General features: G+C 48.7%; 1 protein-coding gene and 2 pseudogenes across 1 annotated transcript; 1 reads left to right on the top strand and 2 right to left on the bottom strand.

The window, feature by feature from the left end:
• The first annotated feature begins 2,247 nt into the window (after positions 1-2,247).
• On the top strand, positions 2,248-4,253 carry LOC117859326 (F-box protein At1g67340). The gene is made up of 3 exons (XM_034742558.2): positions 2,248-2,647; positions 2,876-3,038; positions 3,165-4,253. The coding sequence occupies exons 1-3, from the start codon at positions 2,394-2,396 to the stop codon at positions 3,921-3,923; spliced, it is 1,176 nt and encodes a 391-aa protein (XP_034598449.1). The 5' UTR covers positions 2,248-2,393; the 3' UTR covers positions 3,924-4,253.
• Positions 4,254-17,919: 13,666 nt separating this feature from the next.
• Positions 17,920-20,655, bottom strand: LOC140220151 (disease resistance protein PIK6-NP-like; annotated as a pseudogene).
• An 812-nt stretch (positions 20,656-21,467) lies between these two features.
• Positions 21,468-22,926, bottom strand: LOC117854731 (disease resistance protein PIK6-NP-like; annotated as a pseudogene).
• Between the last annotated feature and the right edge of the window lie 20 nt (positions 22,927-22,946).

Below are 22,946 nucleotides of genomic sequence, written 5' to 3'. Positions count from 1 at the left end.
TAGATCAGCGAAAGATGCCTGTGATGAGTCTATGCAGACCCATTTGTCCCGAAGCACAAGCGTTCGCATCCAGCGCTACTCCGCCATCTTCTCGAGGAATTGACGGTTTCCCTGTGCCATACCATACGGATCGCATGGAGACATGCAAGTCACGTTGACAGCCCATAGTTTTCGAAAAAAAAAAACGTTGACAGCCCATGCTGACAAGCGTGCCTGGAAAAAGAAAATGGAGTTGGCCGGACCGGAGCCACTCCCCCCCTGCAACTACTTTCGTGTTACTCCCTGCCCCCCTGCTGAGCTGAGTGCTGGCTGCTGACTGTGCCTGCCGCGCAGCGCATGGGAATCAATCCTGCTCTCGTGAAGGCCGTGGCGCTGCTCGGAGCGGATGGCCGTAGCGGCGGAGCGGATGGGCAGCCGAGTCCCGAGTGACTGAGACCGAGTGAATGCTGGGGAAACAATAAAGACCGAGGGTAGGGGACGGACATGGCAACGGATGGCGGCAATAAAGAAGGCGGTTCAGGGTCAGAGGGCGGCCGCGGCCGCTCGGGTGGGGGAGGGACCCGAGGCGCGACACATGGAGCGCCCCGCATCAGCAGCATCGCGCCATGCGCGCGCCGCGCGGCTCATCCGGTTCTGGTCTGGTCTGGTCGACCCACCCACCCTAGACGAGACGAGCAGAGGGGAACCCAACCCAACCACCCCGACCCAACCAGCACCACCACCACCGCCGGCCGGCCGGCCGAGGTGAGCTCACTCGCTCGCACATCCAGGGGCCCCGTCAGGCCGGCCGGCCGGGAGCTCCCGCCAACGCCCACCTGCCTCACCGATGCGGAGAAAAGGAAGCTCCCCCTTGTCCTGTTCCACGCGCGGCCGCATGTGCCTCCTCGCCGGGGCATCGACGACTCACGTGCCGCGGCAGATAAACTAGCCGCTGCGATTCCCTATCGGGGAAATGTGATGCAGCACTGCCCGATCCGCGGCTTTGCTTCTGCGGGAAACAGTTTCCGCATGTACACTGCACGACGACAAGCCTTGTTTTTAACCAAAAGAAAAAAGATCACGGATGCACGGAGCCATGTGCTCTTTTTTTTTTTTTAAGATCAACTGAGCAGGCAAGCTTTTAAGCCACACAAATTACTGCTCTCCATCTGAAAAATAAGCAGGCGACTGTGGCCTGGTTTGGTTCCATTTGCTTATTTTTAAGCAAGTGTCACATCAATGTTTAGATACTAATTAGGAGTATTAAACATAGACTATTTACAAAATCCATTACATAAGTGGAGGCTAAACGGCGAGACGAATCTATTAAGCCTAATTAGTCCATGATTTGACAATGTGTTGCTACAGTAAACATTTGCTAATGATGGATTAATTAGGCTTAATAGGTTCGTCTCGCTGTTTAGCCTCCACTTATGTAATGAGTTTTGTAAATAGCCTACGTTTAATACTCCTAATTAGTATCTAAACATTGATGTGATACTTGCTTAAAAATAAGCAAAGGAACCAAACGCCCCCCGTAGTACACGACAACATCATTCATCGGCATCTGCTACGACTACGAGCGCTATACTGCAGTACTGTCGAGGTACTCTGTACGAGGCCATGTTTAGTTACCTCCAACTCCCAACTTTGACACTATGCAAAAAGAAGATTTCCCATCACATCAAACTTACTGTACATGCATGGAGTACTAAATGTAGGCGAAATTAAAAACTAATTGCACAGTTTTATTGTACTTTGCGGGACGAATCTTTTGAGCCTAATTAGTCAATATTTGGACAATAATTTACAAATACAAACGAAACGCTACAGTGTGCTACAGTGCTAGAACAGGAATTTTGCATCTCCCAAATTGACCAACTAAACAAGGCCGTAGTACTCCACTCCGGACGTCTCAAGAAAAAAAATAGGAAAAGGTAAAAAAGGAGTAACGTACAGCAAAGTAAAAAGCAAACGCCATCTCAAAGAAGAGGAAACTCCCATTGCACCGTCCTTGTTCTCGCAGGCTTTCTTTCAGAAAAGCTGACGGTAAAAAGGAGGAAGGGAGCCTATGGCATTGATGCTTTTCATTCAACCGCTGAGCCGCGCGTAGAGTTATCGCAGCACTCATACGGTCAGCTCAATACTGGCAGGGCACCATAAATAAAGCAGTAAAAACTGAAGCGACCTCCTCTCCTGACAATCCGGGCCCACCACGGCCCACGGTACGGATGAAACGCTCCCCCTCTATATAAAAGCCCTTCGGCTTGCTCGCCCTTTTCCGCACAAGCACCGCACCGCGCTCCCCTGTCGTCTCGCTCGCTCTCGCCCGGCCGTCCCACCCGCTTCCCCCGCCTCCGCCTGCGCGCAGTCCCCGTCCAGGCGGCGACGACGACTCGTGCGGAGGGAGAGAGATGAGGACCAGGAGCGGGTCTCTGTATTCCAACAACGGAGGCGAGGTCGCCGTGGGGCAGAAGAGGAAGAGGTCGGCGCCGATGTTGGGGCAGTCGGCCGTCGCCGGCGAGTGCGCCGGCCAGGGTCGCCGGAAGCGCCTCGCGGGAGGGCCGGACTACCTGGACGAGCTCCCCGACGACCTCGTCCTCTCCATCCTGTCCAAGCTCGCCGCCTCCGCCTCCGCGCCCTCCGACCTGCTGTCCGTGCACCTCACGTACGTCCGCGCCCCTGATCATCATCATCATCAATCCGTTTGCCCATGAGGAGGAAGCCCCTCGTGTTTCTTCGGATTGCAAGCGTTCCCCATCCCTCGCGCGTTTCAGTGTTTGAAATGCGTGGGGGAGTGGGGATTATCTTGCAGTTTACGGAAACATAGAGGCGGGGTCATGGGGATATAGGTGGAGGCAGAAAGTATTGGCCACTGACGTCTTGGCGTTTTCAGGTGCAAGAGACTCAACGAGCTGGGCGGCCATGAGATGGTGTTCGCCAAGGCCTCGCCGGCGTCGCTGGCCGTGAAGGCGGCGGCGTGGTCCGAGCCGGCGCAGAGGTTCCTCAAGCGCTGCGCCGACGCCGGAAACCTCGAGGCCTGCTACATTCTCGGCATGGTACGCCACGCCCAACAACCCTAACAAGTTAGCGGAGTTGATCGAGTTGATTCTGCTCCTCAACTCGACCTTGCGTACGTGATGGGGACGAGTGCTGATGACGGTTGCGTTTGCTTCTGCCTGCAGATTCGCTTCTACTGCCTTGGGAGCCGGAGCGGCGGCGCGGCGCTGCTGGCGAGGGCGGCTGTCGGCGGGCACGCCGCGGCGCTCTACTCGCTGGCGGTCATCCAGTTCAACGGCAGCGGCGGCGCCAAGTCGGACCGCGACCTCCGCGCGGGCGCGGCGCTGTGCGCGCGCGCGTCCGCGCTGGGCCACGTCGACGCGCTCCGCGAGCTCGGTCACTGCCTCCAGGATGGCTACGGCGTGCGGCGCGACCCCGCCGAGGGCCGGCGCCTCCTGGTGGCCGCCAACGCCCGCGAGCTGACCCTCGCTCTCGCCGCGGCCGCCGCCTCGCGCCACCCCTTTGCCGCCGCGGTCCCGCTCGGCGCCGCGGCGGCAGCTGCCGCGGGCGCCGGCGGCTGCCCGCTCCTCTCGGACTTCGGGTGGAGCCTCCCCGAGGCGGAGCCCCACGCGGCGAACCAGTTCATGGTCGACTGGTGGGCCTCCCGCGGCGCCCAGGCGGCGGCCGGGAAGAAGCTCGGCCCCGGCGCCGGCACGGGCGACAGCGACAGCGACGGCGGGGAGCTCCGGCTGTGCTCGCACGTCCGGTGCGGGCGGCGCGAGACCCGGCGGCACGAGTTCCGGCGGTGCTCCGTGTGCGGCGCCGCCAACTACTGCTCCCGCGCGTGCCAGGCGCTGGACTGGAAGCGCGCGCACAAGGCGCAGTGCGTGCCCATGGACCGGTGGCTCCTCGCCGCCGCCAACGCCGGCGAGGCCCCGCAGTGAGGAAGAACCCACCGCCGCGGCCGGCGGCGCACCCTCCCTCCAACGGCTGACATGACGTACCAGTACTAGTCCCCTACAGGCCCACGGCTGCGTATCCGTGCCACCGGTCCAGCGTAGACCCGGCGTAGCCAAGCAAGGCGCAGGCTCAGCAGATGGAATGCGTTCCGGCTTTTCTTTTTTCTTTTTGCCTCCCCCTCCTTCCTTTTCACCCGTTGAGACTTGAGATTTCTCGGTGCTGTTTGGATGGGTGTCGTCGTCTTGTCACACCTCACATGTACGTATTCTACTAGGGAAGAGGAGCCGAGGAATACCCGCGCCCGTTTCTTTTTTTGAGCTTTTGTTTTTGTCTCAATTAAGTTACCCTAGAATTCCAAGCCCTTTTTCTAATCGAGTTTTGGAGTTGAGGTCTCGTTGGGTTTTGTCGCCTTGTGTCTTGGAGTTTTGGAAGGACGCTGTGGAGGTACGGCCAAGAGCCCAGGAGGCACAGCTCGGCTGCATCGAGTTGGGGTGATTAGCAATCGGTTGGGGTGTGTGCAGCGTCTGCGTGGTCGCATCTTTTTGATCTCGGGACCTGGGAGGTTTGGAGCTTTCTCTCTGGCTGCTCATGTTGTTGGGAGCCGTGACGAGGTGGTGGTGGTAGCCATGTAGGAGTAGCCGAGTAGGCGACTGCAAAAGTGACGTGAATTTAGTGGTACTACTGCTGGTGTTTTTGTTCTATCCCCTAGGCTACAGTAAAGGCGCGCCACGGTGATGAGTGGCGGCCGGCCTTTACCGCTCCCAAGGCGCTATACCTGCGGCACGATACGGTAGGAAAGATACGTCCTACTGGCTGCACTCCTCCTAGTACTAGGAGGAGTGCTGTGGACTGGCTACAATTTCTTGGTAAAAGATTTCTCGTACACCAGTTTTTTAATTAAAAAACTAGTAGTGGTACATTTAAAATTGCCGTATGAAACACCCAGGACGACGAAATGAAGTTGAAGTTGGGATTGGGTGACGTTTTGGAACTCATGTGAAACCTACCGGCGCTGTACTGTATCCAACCAGTACCTGCAAAAAGACGGCCACATTAGCTTCTTGTCCCACTATCAGAGAACAGTGACGGTATTGACATCCACCAAATGGAAAACGAGGGCGAAGCAACGACGGGTGCGGTAGAGTTAAAGTCGTAGCACAAAACTTGGAGTCTCCGAATACCGCCGCATCACGCTGAACCACCAGGAAGTTCGCGAGGAGAAAGAAAAGGAGGAAGCAGCACAGCCCAGCAACGGAAGCAAACGCCTCGCCCCGTCCGGAACGCCAGAGACCGACCCGACCATGCGACGCGACGGCCCCCACCCCACCACCCCCGCCGGCATGGTGGCCTGGGTCTTCCCGCGACGTGACATCCAGCGGCTGCCGAGTTCCCTGTACACGTGGGGTGAAGTGAACCCGGCCGGCCGCGTCAGAGCAGCGGACTCGGCACAGCGCGGCGCGCGGCAACAACAGAAGCGCCACCGGACGGGAGCCGCGGCGGCACGGATCGCCAATCAGGAAGCGGTGCGTGCGTACGCTCTCGTCGCGTCGCAGTCGCAGACAAAAAATTCTCGGCCGAGCCGGCATGATCTGACGGGATCCAAACCTAGCGGATCCCATCTCGGTAGAGTCTAGACCCCGTCCCGGGCGGGGTTCCGTCGCCTCGTACCTTCGTCTATGCGATCGCCAGCCGACTTGGAAATTGGAACAAGAATACAAGATGCCAGCGACAGCGAGCACCGTCGTCGCTGTGCCCTGGCACGCACAGTTTGCTCCCACGGCGCCGTTCGGGCTTGCAAGGATCGGATCGCCGTTGGTTCGTGTGGGCAACGGGGATCTGGCACAGGATTGAGGACTTTGTCGGGGTCCGTATCGAGCTGTGCCGTGGAAGTAAGCGTGGAGGCCGGGAGGAACAAAGAGCCCGGGATCGTGCGCGCGAATTGGGATCGGGAATATGGTGGTGGTTGCATTGCATGGCGAGAGGAATCGAATACGGGAGGATCGACCCACCCTTTGGTTGTTTTCGTGGGGCCTAGCGCGCGACGGTTGCGTTTGCGGGCATTCTTAAGTGCTGAGCAAGTGTGTGAATCATGCTTTCGTGCGAGTCTCCCACGTGTAGGAAGACGGTGCGCATCCATGGTAGCAAAAGGAATTTTCTTTTCAGAACGGTAGCAAAAGGAGGAAGAAATGTACCAATACCGCGCATGCCCGTAGAACTCCGTTTACAAGAAAAGAAAAGAAAAGGAAATGACCCGGTTTATACGGAATTCGGTACTTGCGTGCATATGCTCGCCGTAAGTCAGTACGCGTATGTATGTTTATACATGAGCTTTCCGCGCATATGTTTGCCGTAACGGAATGGAGTGTATCGGGACCCCCATCGAGTCGAAAAGTTTTCTGTCTGCACCGGAGGAGGACGCAACTTCAATTGTTTATATGTCCATGCAATTTGCGTTCCCTAAAATAAAATTTGTGCCCATGCATAGGCGAAATAAAATATTATTTTTTCTCGTTGGTCAAGCTAGATGATCGTGATCGATCGATGATACCTCTGGCTTAGTAATTGGGACTATGTTTTTTTAGTCAATCATGATAGAAGATGCGGCTTCGAGTCATGAGCCCCTCAAGGGACAGATTTAATTAACGCGCTGATGCGCCATGATCTTGCATTGCTCCGGTGGTCAATGCCTACCAAGGGACAGCATCTCCTGAGGGGCGTGTGTGCCGGGTGCCATGTAGCTTTGCGGTAATTGACCTTGGCGTTAGCTTTTGCTCTTTGTCACATGAACGAACTGCCGGCTCTTCCTTTTCTTTCCCCCCCCTCTTTTGGCCTTTGCAAGACCTTGAGCTGTACACAAACAAGGCGTGTGCAATGGGAATCTTGTAAAAGAAGTGTAGTACGAAAGTCTCGTTGATGCACACGCACCGTGCTTGCTGCAACCGGTCCATGTGTTAAAACGAAACATATGCATTATTTTTTAAAAAGAAGAAGAAGAAGAAGAAGTGTAACGATATCATTTTCGAAGACTAAGAGGTGTATTAAATCCCGAGGGTCTCTATTCCTTGTAAGCAATGTAAATGAGATCATGGCCGGCGCACCGCATTATTCTTCCCTCCCGGCTTCCATCACCCCCATTGTCAATGGTTTCGCAGTACCGGAGCCCTCCCCTCCATCATGTGCCATATGCAGGGGAGCAAGCAATCGGAAGGGGAGCAGCTAGCAGACAGCGGACAAATGATTCTGCGCAGCATGCTGAGACATTTGACCAGGGAGCTTTCGTGTAGGGTCGCGGCCACTTGCATAGTTGGAACAGGTGGGTCTGTAGTGCCACCATGACAGGTTTGAGGCTTTGAGCTAAACCTCAACTGCAAAACTGAACCAAAATAACAAAGAAAAAAAATATTTCAGTTCCTACTATTATTTCCCTTTTTTATTTGAAACAGTGATTAAACTAGTACTAATCTGTACTTTGATCACCACCCTGTTTGCAACGTTGACAAAGCCGAAAAAGAAGGGTGTCAGGCCAAGAACAAAGCAGCAGTACATGAAATGCAAGCAAGAACCGTGCATGCACCGGAATAAAGCTGAAAAGAAGCTATGCACCTCGCGAAAATGCCACTGCTCATTCGTTTCCCCTTTATTTCTTTCCTTTGTTTCTCTGATTCTTTTCTTTCTCTCCTTTTGATCCCCTCTTTTCTCTGCGTTTGAGATGCCTGATGGAGCTGCGCATTCGCAGCAGCAGGTACCATCTGATCTGGCTGATCTCTGACTGGTCTGAAGCTGGTCGATCTACCACGCTGCATGCCCCGCACTGCACTGCAGTTGGATGGATCGGGAGGAATCCAATGCGTGCGGTACCATACTCGTCAACAGGGCAAAGCAGTGAAGCACTGGTCGCTGGTTGTAGCGCTAGCAGTAGAATAGCATGGAGCCATGGATGTGGAGTGAGCCCTAGTAGATCACGACTCACGAGCGGATGCCATCGCCCTCGTGCCTTGCCGCGCCCGACATGCCATTCGCATTATTGTAGCCAGTTCATTTGCTGTGCCTGTGCTCGGATAGTCGGATGGATGCGTGGACTGCTGGATCGGCAGGGCTGGAGGAACCGACGGTGTTTTTGTTATTACTGTATTGGAGAGCAAATCTTTTTAATCTTGGAATGGCAGGACATATTACTTCTTATATTAGCGCATTATTTCATGGTAACGATGGTTGGACTCAAATCTCAAGGATTCTCAGCAACGAATTCGGATCGAGCTCTAAAACTTTTCTAGAGCAATCCGCTGGCCCCGGAGCCGAACGCCCCTCGAACTGACGGTACACGTACCCTATGACGTAGGTAGTGTTTTGATTCAGAAGACAGCGCGACAGCGCTGCATTGGAGTGACAGTGAGAGAGACCCGGGAATGCGTTTTCTTTGGCGTGAGCAGGCATGGATTGCCGGTAGCAGTAACAATCAACCCTGGCGACGGAGCATCGAGGAAGGCATTGAATAACAGTCAAAAACACCGCGCGTTGCGCTGTGATCGGAGGCTTGTTCGGGCAGCGCCGCAGGAGTAGTATTTATTACTACAGCGATCCAAGGCCAAAAGCGGCTTCTAGGATTTCGCAGATCTAACCGAGTCACATCAGCGAGACATGTTGGCGACCCAGCAGCATCCACACGGCGGCTCTCTCTCCATGGAGGCATGGACCATGGCCCATCTCCTCTTTCCTTTCCATGAAGACTTGATCCATCACGCGTGCGGCAAAATCATCAGGAAAAACTTGAAGGCGCCATCAGGTTTGCTATTGCTGAGTGCCCTGGCTCGCCGGGTTAACGAAAAGCACACGAAAACAACGGGGTTACGCACGAGTTAATGACAGGGGAAAGAGGCACCACCGCACCATCTCGTCTAGTCCTCGTGCACTTGCCCTAAAGAAAAAAAAGCTAGGTTTACTTGTGCGCGAGGAGTAGACATCAGGGGTTCACAGGAAAAGCGGCAGAGAAGGAAGGCGTGCAAGCACACATGTGTGATGTGTGTGGCGTTGTTGTTTGTTTTTGTTCTTTTTTTTTACTATCTTTCTCTCTCAATTCCCAAAGTCCAAGCGAAGATGCACGAGAGGCGTGAGGCGCTTTGGTGACTTTGATGATGGCCTTGCCTGCTTTTTCACTGTGAAACCCCGCCCTGGCTTTGCCTTTTGGCAAGTGCAATCGCCCTTCATGATTGCCTTTGCGTCGCGGTTAAGGTGGTAGAGCACTGGACTTCCCGAACCCCGGTCAAAAAGAACACGGTAATGATCATCTTGAAGGGGGGCTATACCAGATGGGAAATGGGTATTAGGGTTTCCTAGGTGGTAGAGTGATAGGGTTTCCCACGTTCCAAATGGGGCATTCAGCTGATGATAAGCTTTTGTTTGGTGAGTGTCAATGCTAGTCCACTGGATTTGAAATAGGAGCATTGCCTGAAAAAAGGACCACCCTAATAAGATGATGTATGATCATCTCTCCTTGATGTGAGGAATCTATTATCTTAATACAATAGTGTTAAAAGAAGCCACCACGTTCACTGAGAGGGCCTAGAAATTACCACGTTCATATTATTCTACTTAATCGGAAAAAAGAAAAGAATACACACTGTTATATTTTATGATGATCTAACGGCTAAGATTATTCCAAAGAGTCCATTAAACATGCACCGTAGGATTTTATAATGATCCAACGGTTTAGATCAACCTAAAGAGTCCACATTAAATACACCTAATAAATATATAAATTCAGAATTAAAATAACAAGGAAATTAGAAAGTGATTCCGTGATTGGAACAAGGGTATGAGCCCATGTCAAATACAAGTCCATGCATTTATTTATACGTATCTGAAATATATAAAAGGAAAAAAAATTTATACGTATCTGAAATATATGAAAGGAACAAAAAAAATTGAGACTTGAGTGGATGCACAATAAGGAATAACCAACGTTTTGATCAAACCTCTAGCTAGCTTACCCTTTGGAATACATCAACATCTCCACGTAAACACACTCGGGGGCCAACTTCAATGCTTGCCAAGAAGCAAATCTACGTCCAGCAAACTCACCCGTATCTTCTTCTTAAAATCTAAGAATATATATAATATGTCACCATAACTATGAGCCTCTTCGGTTGATATATTAAGATTGTTAATGTTTGTCACAATTTCTTGCCAATAATCAGTTCATTAAATTGTTTGCTCACTTTTTTTGGCTTGCATAGGAGTATCTTGCCACACTTTTTTTAATCACAGGTATGTGCGACCGATATGGTAGAAAAGAAGTCCTGTCATAGTTTGTGGCTACAACCAAATAGCTGCTGACTTGGTCAAACTCGACAACCTTAGGCGTGGCAAAGTGTGGCAAGGTTTGGTTTCAAACGAATCGGTCCCTAAAACTTTCCAGTAGAAATTCACATCACATGACAAAAAATATATATTAGTTTCAATAAACAAAAAAACTATATTTTTGAACAAGGTATTCCATTTTATTTAAAATTCATGTTTGACGCCATAAATACAATTTTTAAAAAGATTATGTCTTGGTAAAGGCAATTTGGATAAAGCAACAGTAATGAAACAACAACACAAAATTAGTTAAATGATTTTTTCAAGAAAAGAGCTCAAATGTTAGTATTAAGAAATCTAGCTAGCTGCGCTATTTGCGCGGGCCATGAAACAAGATGGTCCTAGTTCTTTATCCTCTTTTTTCATTCGGAAACTGTCCGTAAACATTTACAATTTGCTCCTGTGATGCTAATGTAAAAAAAAAAAGAAGAGATAAAAAAGTGACATGATAAATATAGGAGGAGGAGGTGGGGTATGGGTAAGAAAGGGACAAATGGTAGTGGGAGCAGTACAAGGAATCCAAGGCCTGGAAAGAGGCCAGGAAAGCGCGCGCACACATGCCCACCATCGGATCCGCGCTATCTGCTCACATTCTCTCTTTCCCACCGCTTCCCCCCTTTGGTCCAAACAAAACCGGAAAAGCCTTTGTCAAAAGGGGAAAAAAAACGGGTAAAAAGGAGAAGCAGCTTGTGAGAGAGGTGAAAGGATCAAATGTTTTCTCTTCTCCTCCTTCCAACAATCAAAGTCATTTTCAGATTCGATTCCAGCATCATCACACAATGGGCAGAGCAAAAGGCCTTTAAAAAAAAGCAGTAAAAAAGCTACTACTCATGTAGCGTCACCAAAAAATATTCTTGGATCGAGATAAGGCAGGGAAAGCCATTGCACCGAGTTCTCTTTATCCGGATTTCAAGCCCACTACTAGCAGAGGCCTAGGGCGTTCTCTGCGTTCCGGAGTGGAGTCGGGCTGCAAACCACTAGCAGCTGCAGTAGCGGATGCAGATGAGCAGCAGCAGCCGTCTCATGGTGGTGGTGTGGCTGCTTGGGTCGTCGCACGTGCAGGCGTGTGGATCAAGCCGCTAAGCTAAGCTGCTTTCGCAAGTCATAAGCCACTCCCACAAGTGGCGAGCCACATTCTTTCTTAACAAAAGGAGGACCACTGGCTTGTCATGAACCAACTTCTCACATATCCAATTGTGAATTGTGGAGGGGGACAGAGATCCATGGCAGCCGATTAGTGACGAATGCATGACCAAATTGTAACCGAGACTGATTCAATGTAAAAAGATTTATTTCTTTTTTGAAAAACTCATGTAAAGATTTACAGTTTACTCCCATATAAGATGGAATGATAGAGAACAAAATTATTGAATAAAAAGGTATGCTTGCTAGAAATTAGACATTAAAAGGGTTGTAATAACATTAAGATCCTATATGAATCTACCAGCTAAATTTTAGTTGGCTAATTATAACTGCTATGGATCCAAACGAGACCCAGCTAAAATTTAGTTGGCTAAAGATTTTTTGATAAAAACTAAATTGTCCCTCCACCTTTCTCGGAAAAAGTTTCTAAAGTGGAAGAGAGGGGTAGGATAGACAAATAACTCTTCAACTATCATTTAGCTCATCCTAACCAAACTTTAGCTAGCTAAATTTTTTTTTCTAAACTTTAGCTAGTTAAATTTTAGTTGGGTGAATCCAAACATGATCTAAAAATTTTACTAAGGTGGTCAAAGACACCACACCCAACCAATTTTCTTCGAGGAACGTTCTAGCAGCAGCCGATAAGGGGGCAGATCGTCCACCGGTGAACATGGCTGCAGTGCAGATGGATCCATTTCATGGTGAGACGCATGAACCCCCTACCATAGAGCAAGCGTGTTGTCAAAGCCACAGGACTGATCTGAAAAAAGGGTGCGAGCGGGCGTTTACTCTGCTTGAGAGTTGGAGATCTGATCATCAGCAAGCAGGACGACGACGAGGACCACTACTCTCACTCACTTGCAGCTGCTTTGCATTTGCTAGAGCTTCACCTAACAGTGAGCTAGAAAAGGGCGCGCGGATCGCAACAGGGAGCTAAGCATTCGAACTGGAAGCCAAACGATGAAGCTTGGAGAGGATGATTGGAGTTTAATGCAAATCTTTGGGGGTCTTTAATCAGGCAGGGATCCGTGCTTTGTGCTGCTTTTGTTTATGGCAACAATGGAGTGTATGAGTACATGGCTTCAATTTATAGCGGCAGAGCAGAGGGGGGCACACCGTACCACACCCATGCAGGCGCAGAGTATAGGGAGAGGAGACTGGGAGTGTACCTCTGGTACCTGACTGCAGCTGCTCACATCGCTTTTAGTATTACGTTTGGGTGCACAGTGCAGGTACACAGACAGGAGGACATTGAGGGGCCTTGACACATTTATGCTTTTGTATCAAGAGAAAACAGTTTTAGAGCATAAACAAGTTACTGCCACTCGGTGAAAACTTTCAAAAGAATCACCATTTTCGCATTTGATACTAGTAGACTACTAGTTGGTGGGTTATGGTACTTTTTAAGTAGATCATGGTCATGTGCAGTGCAGCTGCAATGCCTTTGTTTTTGCATGTGATGAGATGAGAGGGAGCTAAACCTAACTCTGAAAATCAGGCACGCAATGAGCAACAAACACCCACCTAATTCATGTGCAAGCACCAAGCAAAGGCATGGCCTTCCAATAACTTACAACATGGCAGTGGCAGGCAGTACTAGGCCCTAGTCTCTGACTGTACTCTTAGGATAGGCGAGTACTCCACTAATCTACCGCTGCTGCTGGGCTGCCGCCTGCCTGCCTACCCAACCCAACCCAAGTACCCAACCCAACCCACATCAGGCCTTGCACTTGTTTACTTCCCAAGTTGGGAGGTGCCAAATTGACATTTTGCCATAAATGCGACACTGTAGCGTTTCGTTTGTATTTATGAATTATCGTCCAAATATCGACTAATTAGGCTCAAAAGATTCATCTCGTGAAGTACAACAAAATTGTGCAATTAGTTTTTGATTTCGTCTACATTCAGTACTCCATGCATGTACCGCAAGTTTGATGTGATGGGGAATCTTCTTTTTGCATAGTGCTAAAGTTAGAATTTTAGGAGCAACTAAACAGGACCTCAATTGGCAATTGCCTCTGCGCAGTTATCAGTGGTTGGCGCCCAAGACCGAAAGGCTGCAGCGCCTTTAACCGCACCACATGACTGCTACGACCTAGCATGCAGGCTGCAGCTGCTCCTAGCTCACCGGCCAGCGTTGGCGTTTGGTTTGGTTGCTTCAGGTCAAGTTCAGGCAGCCATATCTGTATGGCTGGTCTGATCCGGCCACCACACCGCATGAATGCGTGGGGTCTCGTGGCCACGGCACGCACGACATGATCGATCGATCGATCGCCTCGAACCCCAAGGGCACCTCGCTCGCTAGCTCGGCAGGCAGGCCGGAGGTGGATTAGAGCGCACGAAATCGGAACAGATTAGCTTAGCTGCCTTTCTGACGTTTTCTGTCTGAAACCCTTCCTCTGATCAGTGCCTGTGATCTAGGATCGGTTGGTGTGGAACTGCTCTGCTGCCACATGGTGGACAAGAGAGAGAGAGAGAAAAAAAATGCAAGTATGTTTTTTGAAGGAAGAATAATCCACACAGTATCTTTCTCCTAGAGTGTGTTGTCATGGAGGGCTGGAAACAGGTGTGTGTGTTGTGTGTGTGTGGGGGGGGGGGGGGGTGGGGGGGGGGGTGTTGTTCTTACGACTTTTCGACTCTTTTCTTGGGTATAAAATGAACCTAGGCTTTGCCTTAACAGTCAAGCTGATTTTGACATTACCTAGACTTGAGCTGCCTTTAACTTGAAACGCAACCATTTCCAAACAAGGCCGACAAGACCAGCGATCAACCAAAAGCTTGTATGAAAACCACTAATCAAACAACCAGAGAAACTAAGTACGTGGTTTAAGGCACCTTTTTTTCCCCTTTAGTTCAATCAAGCACATATATGCAAGTACTATCGAAAAGCAAAAGTTGACACAAAATTATGATCATTTTTTTGGCAGAGCCAGGTACCAAACTTAAAACAAAAGGAAGGGCTGATAATCTCTGCTTGCATGGCGCATGCATGTGAGGCTGGAGGACGCGCATCAAGTCCAAAAGTGGCGCCGAGGGTTGGTTGGCTGGTTGGGTTTTGTACCACCAAACAAGTGTAGTGCAGTGACTGGTGACCTGGTGAGTGAGTCCTAGCTAGGGCAAGGTTTTAGGTTTAGGGGGCCCCCAACTGATCTGAGGTGAGAGAGGAACACTCAAGTCAAGGGCATCTACCCGTTGCTGTCCAATATTTAATCAGCTTCCTTGCTATCTCAGCGAAAGCAGCAAAGGCCGGCACTGGGGGGGGGGGGGGGGGGGGGGGGGGGGGGGGGGGGAGGGGGAAAGAAGAGCACAAGTGAAGGAAAAAGGGCCGTGGCCCCATGAAATGTTGCTGCCCGGGCCACCACCAGCATGCCCTGCTAACTTGCTTACTTACAAGTGCAGAGAGAGGAAAACACGGGGAATTGATCGTGCATGACCGTCCAAAAGCTAGCTGTGATCAGTGTGTGTGTGGTTGTGATCTCACATGCATATGCTTGCAGTTGTTGCAGCGCTCTGTGGCCCCCCTGATGGATGAATGGATGGATGGATGGACGGATGGGGAGCTTCCTTCACATCTCATGGAAATGATGGCGGCTCACATGCATTGCAACTGTCATTTGTGGCTAGATCCACAGTTAACAGCACTCTTTGCCTGGGGGCCCCCAGGACAGATGGACGCGGGGAGCAGCTGTGGCCGCCTGGCCATGGCCGGCGTGGTTGTGTTGCCCTGATCACAAGGGAAAACCACTGTTTCCTGGATTCGATCGTTGCAGGACGACACAGTAACACATTGATCGGCTCTCATGCTACATGTGTAGTGTCACATTGATCGGCTCTCAGCAGCAGCGCCTTCTCTGTGTATATGTGTGCTTGACTGCTTGTGGCAATGCGTTGCAAGATGCTGCTGGTACCGTACACTACAGTCTACAGGGGTTCTGGTGTGCGTGCAGGGCGCCATGGTTGTTGTCACTGGCCACCATCAGGTTTGAATCGGGGCTCGTTTGGGTACAGCGAGCGGGGGTCTCTGTCTATACCACCATTTCAGCAGCTGGCCGCTTTGTTGCTGCTGCTGCACACTAGTCTCGTTCTCGTAGGTATAGGAGCGAGCCCTGTTGTTCCAGCTCGGCGATCTGATTCTTGACTACTCGTCAGGTCAACACGAGAGGAAATGATCAGGTGTCGCTGGCTGGGTGGCTCCGAGAAAAAGGGGACCCGGCGCCGGCAGAAGCAATGGCGAGCGAGATCTGAAGCGTAAATGTCCTCTGACGCATGCCCGAGCCTGACGTCGGGCACAAGGAACCCGAGCCATTCTATTATTGCTGAATGTGTTGACAAAAACGCAATCAATTTGGTACGCCGAAGCCTGAACTGATGGCGGCCATGCATGCCCCTCCATTCGTCCTCACGTGAGACGACGAGATGCCACCAGGGGGGATCGACGAGCCGTACATTCTCTTTCTCGGACGCTGCGTGCAACGCACTCATAAGCATGCATGGATAGATCGTCCGACACGGAGTGGTGATGAGGCATGGCCACGCGCTGCGGCCGGCCCCATGCCGCGTAGGGCGTAGGCGCCCATGCATGCGCGCCATGGTCCGGCCGCCACTGTTGCCGCTGCTGCATGCATGCCGGTGCCGCTCCTCCCCGCCCGCAATCAGCAGGCGTGAGGAGGAAGCATTCGTCTCGGTCGTCCGCCCCGTCCGTCCATGGATGATGGATGGATCCCCACCAGTACCACCCCGAGCCGCGACACGGATCGTTGAAGGCGCTCTTTGCTGCCTGGGCCAGCGCGCACGCGACGCGATCATCGGCGGCCATGAGTGATGCCCGGAGTGGACGTGAGTTAGGTCCTAGGAGACCGGCCGGTACCTGCAGTTACGGCACCAACTCATCTCATCACCGGCGCGAGCGCGACACTCTGGCGCGTCCGATTGGCCGGGGCTCGGGGGAAAAGGGGATGCATCGCGTTGCGTCCGTGATGATAGGCCGCGTCCGGGCGGGGCCGGGGGAGGGGAGCTTTTCGTGGTCTGCCAGGAACGCCTGTCCTGGGGCTGGGATTAGGTGTGCGTAGGTGACGGGAAGATGGGATGCTAACATGCAGCAATCACGGCCGGCCGGGCTCATGGGGGGCCAGCGACCGAGCGACGGCGACGGCGACGGGACGGAGCTCCCCACGCGGCGGCGACGAAGAAAATTGCGCCGCGGGGGCATGTGCGCCGCGCCCCCTACCGGGAGACTTGCCGCGTGAGCGGTTGGGTGACTGATGGGGAGACCGGCTGCACACCAGACCAGATCGTCTGAAAATAACCAGTCGACCAATAGCGTTCCTTTCCTCCTGGTTTTAGTCAGTCGCGGCGATAAAGACTGGCCACTACTTCCCCAAATTGCCCATCCCATGTCTGGCAGGCTACCCCTCGTCTTTGGGCATTCTGCTAGGTTAATCGTACTTTTAGTACATCTACAGTGATAAAAAGTAACTGCAGTCACCATTCTTTCCGAAACAATGATTACCACCCAAAAATATCGAGCATATAATAACGAAACAATGATGAACAACAAATAAATAATGAATTGAACATTCATCGGCCCATCGGTCTAAATAATTTTCAAATAGCCGGCCCAATATCTCCTCCGTCCTAGGCCGGCCCACAGGTAACTTGCTGGCCGACGTGGAGGAGCAGGGCTGCTGCTTCTTGCTCGAACGTGTGAATGCATTATGAATTTATGATCTAAATCCAAACACTACTCGCTAATACTACTACCACATGCTACAACGATAATCACGTAAGAGCAACTGGTTGGTGCTTGTTTTATCTGGTGATTTTGATCTATATGTAAGATAGGATCGGCATGAACGAATAAACTTGATGTCTGCAAAATACTGTGATCGCCGAACACTCCATTGTTTTTGAAATAAAATACTGCAAAAGAAAAAAAAAAGTTTTCTTAAACTGTGGTATTCTATGTCGCCCACAATGTGAAAAACTGTGTGGTATCTGAGGTCTGAGGTTTTCAAAATGCTTTGCATCCAAAGTCCAAAGTCCAAACCCGGCCCAAGGTCCCGCCCGCCTCTACATCTCTGAGACTTTGGTACAGCAGTCAGCAGGTGAGCTTGTAGCAGTTCAGATTACAGCAGTGACCAAACCTTTACATCTCTGAAACATGACATCAATCCATCTGTTTCGACTTAAAATAATGCATGATCCAGCAAATTAAGTTACACACAAGTACTTAAATAGGACATCTGATACAAGGTTTCAACATAACCGAATGGAACTAAGACCACTTCTTCTGGGACATCCGAATTTGAGCTTCCGCATATGTTTTCCTGTCTGAAAGGAAAAAACGAATGGCACCTTAAAGCTTCACCACAATATTCATTCAAGCAGGCAGCGCAACATCCCGCATTTGCAGGAGTAAAATTTCACCTAGACGCAATTCCTCAACAGTGTCATTCTCTTCCGCGTCTTCTTCCATTTCTCCGATGGCATTTGCTTCGCTCCTTATGGCAGCTGCTGCAGCCTTGCTTTCGGAAGATGTCGCGTGTCTAGTACGAAGTCTAACCTTGGCATGCTTTAGACATGGGAGATGGTTAATACCTAAGTTAAACCCATACTAGTCTATCAACTCGTACTCCCGCACGGGCTAATATTTTTAAAAGTTATTGTATTTAAAAAATTATTTAGAAATTAGACTCCTAACTAATAATCAAAATTGTTTACCTACTACTCTCTCTTTTTTTAATACTTCAACATAATACTTATATAGATGTGTACTTATTTTTATACTGTTATGATTTTTATACTGTTATGATTGATATTTAATTAGTAATTACTCTATACACTTTTCCATCCACATGCATGTCTTTTTCATTTTGTATCGCACCTTCATATGTATTGTGTTTAGCATAAAAATCGATATTTTTCATCACTTCCTCAAATACATATATAAATAGTTTACATGGTGACACCCATCATGCGTATATACATTAACTTAATATTTGTATATTAACAATGATATAAATAGGTAATTCAGAATCATATATTAGTTTACTTTTGGACATTTCTTTATGATAAACATGAAGATAGTTAGATTAAGATTTAGGCGTTTACTTCAAGTTATTTTTAATAATATACGTGGGTAACTTAGATACAAATTTAGAATGACATTTTAAGTTATGGTTTATAATGATATGCATGGGTAAATTGGATGAAGATTATGGGGTTACATTAGATCTTTTTTTATAATGGCAGAGCTAGGTAATTTAGATATAGGTTTAGGGGTTCACTTTAGAACAATTTCATAATGATAGTAGTGAGTAGCTTTTTAGAAAATATAATAGATCAATTACTATGATTATTAGAGTTATTAGAGTTTATAGGATTGATGTTGATGTTTCTGATTTTTATGAGAATTTTTAAGATTTGTCTTTTTTTATAGCATATCCCGTGAGAAGTAATGTGGAGTCTCCAATGGAAACAAAATGAGTTCACATTGCTACAAAACTATTACCTTGAACTACTTCTCATTTGTTAATTATTCGAACACAATACTTATTATCTTTATCCGATTGTAATAGATTTTAGCTAGTAATTACTCTATAATATTTTCATCCACATTTATAATCTTTAAATTTCCACCTTGCATCGTAGGTACGCGCATGAATTTATTTACTGGACCCTAACGACTAATTGGAGGAAAAGGAAGTTGTTTTGGACAGCGACACGGTCTCCAAAGCATTACTCTGACTCCTTATTTTTATAAAATATTTATCCAAAAATGATATATGTATATTTTTATGAAAGTATTTTTCAAGACAAATCTATTTATATGGCTTTCACATTTACAAACTCAACAACTTAAAAGTTATTCATGATTTATATTCCCAATGTTTGACCCAAACCTTGTCCAAAATGACTTTCTTTTCCTATACGGAGGGAGTAATTAGTAATAGTAAGATGCTTTTACCACTGACACAAATAATGGCACGTCAAGCTTCTCAAGCTTTGGCATCGCCCCTTCTTCAATCTTCAAATATGTTGCCCTTGGAAGGACTAATAATAACCCAGAATTCCTTCAAACATGGGAATACATGGCTTCTGACAATAAGCCTTTCTTTTTGGACACCCTTGAATGTTAACTCCGGAGAAAGTAAGGCACGCATCTCTCCAAGTATGCGCAGATCCTCCTCCGTTGCGTCATGTAATTTAATGTCTAGGTATGCAAGAGCGGTGAGTTGTGGTGCCATCCACTTTGGCATCCTTCGAAAAAAATAGTTAGTGGTCATCCGAAATCTTTGGAGAGAAGATGGCAGAGGGGACCAAGGATCTAAGAACCGGAGTGACCGTATCCATAAAGACTGGAGTTTGCATCTGCCAAGCTTGCATAGAGAGGAAAGTAACATGTCTTCATGCCTCTTGTATTCCTGAGATCCTTGGCCGTCCATCTGTAGATGGAGTTCTTGTAAAGCTGTCAGATTTCCTAGCTCCTCCACTGCACTTAATGAACTCTTGATAACATTAAAGCCTGAGATCACCCGTAAGTTCCTCATATTTCTAATCCCATTTGGTATCTTCTTTATACCTTTAGTCCAGGCCCATTGCATGCAAGTAGATGCTGTAGCTTAATGAGCTGAACAATCTCTGATGGCAACTCTTCGATATGTGTGTCGCTAATATCTAGCGTCTCAAGACCATATAGCCTCGAAATTCCTGATGGTAGCTTCGAAATGTCAGTGCCCCTAAGGCTCAAGTACTTTAGCTGGAAGAGCTTATCTATACCATTCATATCATATTCTTGCAGACTTTGACATCCTTGAAAATCAAGCACACGCAAAGCTTCAAACTCAGCAAGACTAGGCAAGTGTTTGACGCAAGCTGATGCTGTGTCACTGTTAGAGATCGAACATGACTTAAATCTTCATTTACCAATACAGATGCAAGCTCTTGGTCAATATAATGAACCGACAGTCGCCGAATAAGACCACGGCGATTTGCCAGATCAGTCTGGCCGTGACCCGCTAAAGCGATGAAGTTATCTTCAACCGATTTCGAAATAATGAGCTCAAGCATCATGTCGTGGACTTGACAAGCACTGGTTGGACCATGCTTTTGTTGATTAGCTCATAGAAGTGGTTCTCGGCAACCTGTTGTTTGCTTTGTCCACGCTCTTCAGAGACAAAGCCTTCTGCTATCCATCGCCTCACTAAAATCTCTCTGTCAATGACATAATCCTCCGGAAATATACTTAAATATAACAAACAGGTCTTCAGATTAGGTGGAAGAGCATTGTAGCTAAGGGATAGTAGTATGCTATTCATTCCCTCTAAGCTTTGGTTTTTGTCCAATGCAGAACCAATAGACCTTGCGACCCTCTCCCACTCGTCTTTGACTGCCGGTCGGTTTGCCAGTAGACTGGATATACTGATAATTGCCAATGGTAGGCCTCCACATTTCTTCAATATTTTATCTGAAACTTGTTTAAGCACATCAGGGCAACTGTCCTCAGAACCAAATATTCTTTTGAAAAACAACCTTTTGGAGTGAAGATCACTTAGGGCTTCCATTTCGTAGATGCGGTCATTACCATGCGGACAACATGATTTTGCTACATCAACAATTCTTGTAGTGGCTATGATTCTGCTAGAAAGATTATTTTCTGGAAAAGCATATTTAATAGTGTCCCATGTTGATGCAGACCATATATCATCAATAACGATGAGGTACCTAATAGATATAAAGGAAATATTGTTAACCAATTAAGAAAAAGAGTTCAAGTAGGAAACATATGACATCAACATCATTTGACTAGAATACATAAAAATAACACTACGACCTTCAATAGGATGTTAATAAAGAAAATTCATCAAGAAAGCAATAAACAAACCTGATAGTATAATGTCATATAAGCTAAAAGTACTCATCTAGTGAATTAAAATGTACCATATACTTATTGCAGATGTTGCCGAATGTGAAGAAAATTATGAAGTTCTCTTTTAAGAAAAAGTGCTCTCAACGACTTGTAATTGAAATTACCTCTTATCTTGTAGTAGTTCTCTTAGCTTCTCGATAAATTTCTTTTCATCCCAAGTGTCGATATCTTTTGTAAAATCTTCTTCCTTGCAAGGTACCTGGGAGATCAAATCCTTCATAATTTTCTTCACATTCGGCTTTTGAGAGACTGAAATGAAAGCCCAACAATGAAAATGCCCTTGGATCTTGCGATAGACCTCCCTCGCCAACGTTGTCTTTCCCAATCCTCCGAACCCGACAATAGACAGCACCTTGCGATGCTTTGTCGAACTACTTTCTTCTTCCACCATCCAATGGGCAAGATCATCTCTTGGACCATCAATGCCCACAAGGTGTGCCTCCTCCACAAAAAGAGCAGACAACCGGGGATCCTTTGCGGGATGCTCAGAGGTGCTGCTACAAGCAACGTCATCCAGCTTGTAACTGCTCTTGAGTTCTTTCACCTCCTTGACACGAGCCTTTAGGTCGTCAATTTGGTTGGCGATGCCGCGGCGAGACCCGAGAGTCTTGAGCCGGCGAGCGGTCTTGCGGAAGAACTCCTTGAAACCACCATGGTCATGGTGGGCTGCCGTTGCCAAGATGGTAGACGAACTTGTCGATGACATCCTCGGTGTCATAGGCCAGCTCCCTCACCAGTGATACCCATGCCTTCACTTGGACATCAGTCGGCGGATCTAGGGCCCGGGCTGCCCGGGCTGCAGCCCGGGCGAGACCATGGAGTCCCTTTAATAAATGTGCTGTTTAGCCTAACAAAATGAGGCTTAGGAGATAAAATTAGACTGTTTTAGATATGATTCAACAGCTCAGCCCGGGCGCAGCCCCGTTCTGGATCCGCCCCACGTCAGGATCTTGCAGGTTGGTGTACTTCTGGACGGCGGCTTGCATGCTGATGAGCTCGGATCGGAGTGACCGGATCTCGCGGCGGACGCCCTTGAGGCGAGCACACTCGTCGGCGAGCAGGGAGGTGAGCTTCCCCAGTAGGGGGCCCAACGCGCCATGCGAAGCGCTCACCGCCTCCATTGTTTCGTGTGTTTGGTGTGCTAGGAGTGGAGAGAAACGAGGGAAGATTGGGAGAGGAGCAAGCATCAATTGGGTGCTAATACAGCTTCGTAAAGTTGCAAGCTTTTCGTAAGGGCCCTCTTGGTCACGCCTCACGCAGGCGGCAGGCCAGCAGCCAAAAGATTCCCAACTTGCCATGCCGGACACACGTATTTGATCGTGCTGGGCGGCAGTTAATATCCGAGTCTCATTCAACTTAATGCATGTACCTAACAAAAATAGACCACCTTCGTAGAACTCAACAAAAAGTTCTATGGAAGTATTACGAATTAGTACTTTGTAGGCAATCAAATAACCTTCACCTGGAGCCCAATAATTGAAGGATGGATAGTGTTTGTGCTACAGAATTCCAGCAGCCTTTCTGGATTCCATTATCTTTTATCAGTGTCTGTGCTACATAAGGATTCGTTTTATCTTTT

Source organism: Setaria viridis, chromosome 5, assembly GCF_005286985.2.
Source record: "Setaria viridis chromosome 5, Setaria_viridis_v4.0, whole genome shotgun sequence".
NCBI classification, from domain to species: domain Eukaryota; kingdom Viridiplantae; phylum Streptophyta; class Magnoliopsida; order Poales; family Poaceae; genus Setaria; species Setaria viridis.
This window is presented reverse-complemented; position numbering and strand designations above follow the sequence as displayed.

What these genes read in the sequence shown, in the direction of transcription:
- LOC117859326 (XM_034742558.2), top strand. Translation starts at nt 2,394, where the DNA reads ATGAGGACCAGGAGCGGGTCTCTGTATTCCAACAACGGAGGCGAGGTC. An exon ending in CTGCTGTCCGTGCACCTCAC is followed by an intron (nt 2,648 to 2,875) that starts GTACGTCCGCGC and finishes TGGCGTTTTCAG; the next exon opens with GTGCAAGAGACTCAACGAGC. An exon ending in CCTGCTACATTCTCGGCATG is followed by an intron (nt 3,039 to 3,164) that starts GTACGCCACGCC and finishes TTCTGCCTGCAG; the next exon opens with ATTCGCTTCTACTGCCTTGG.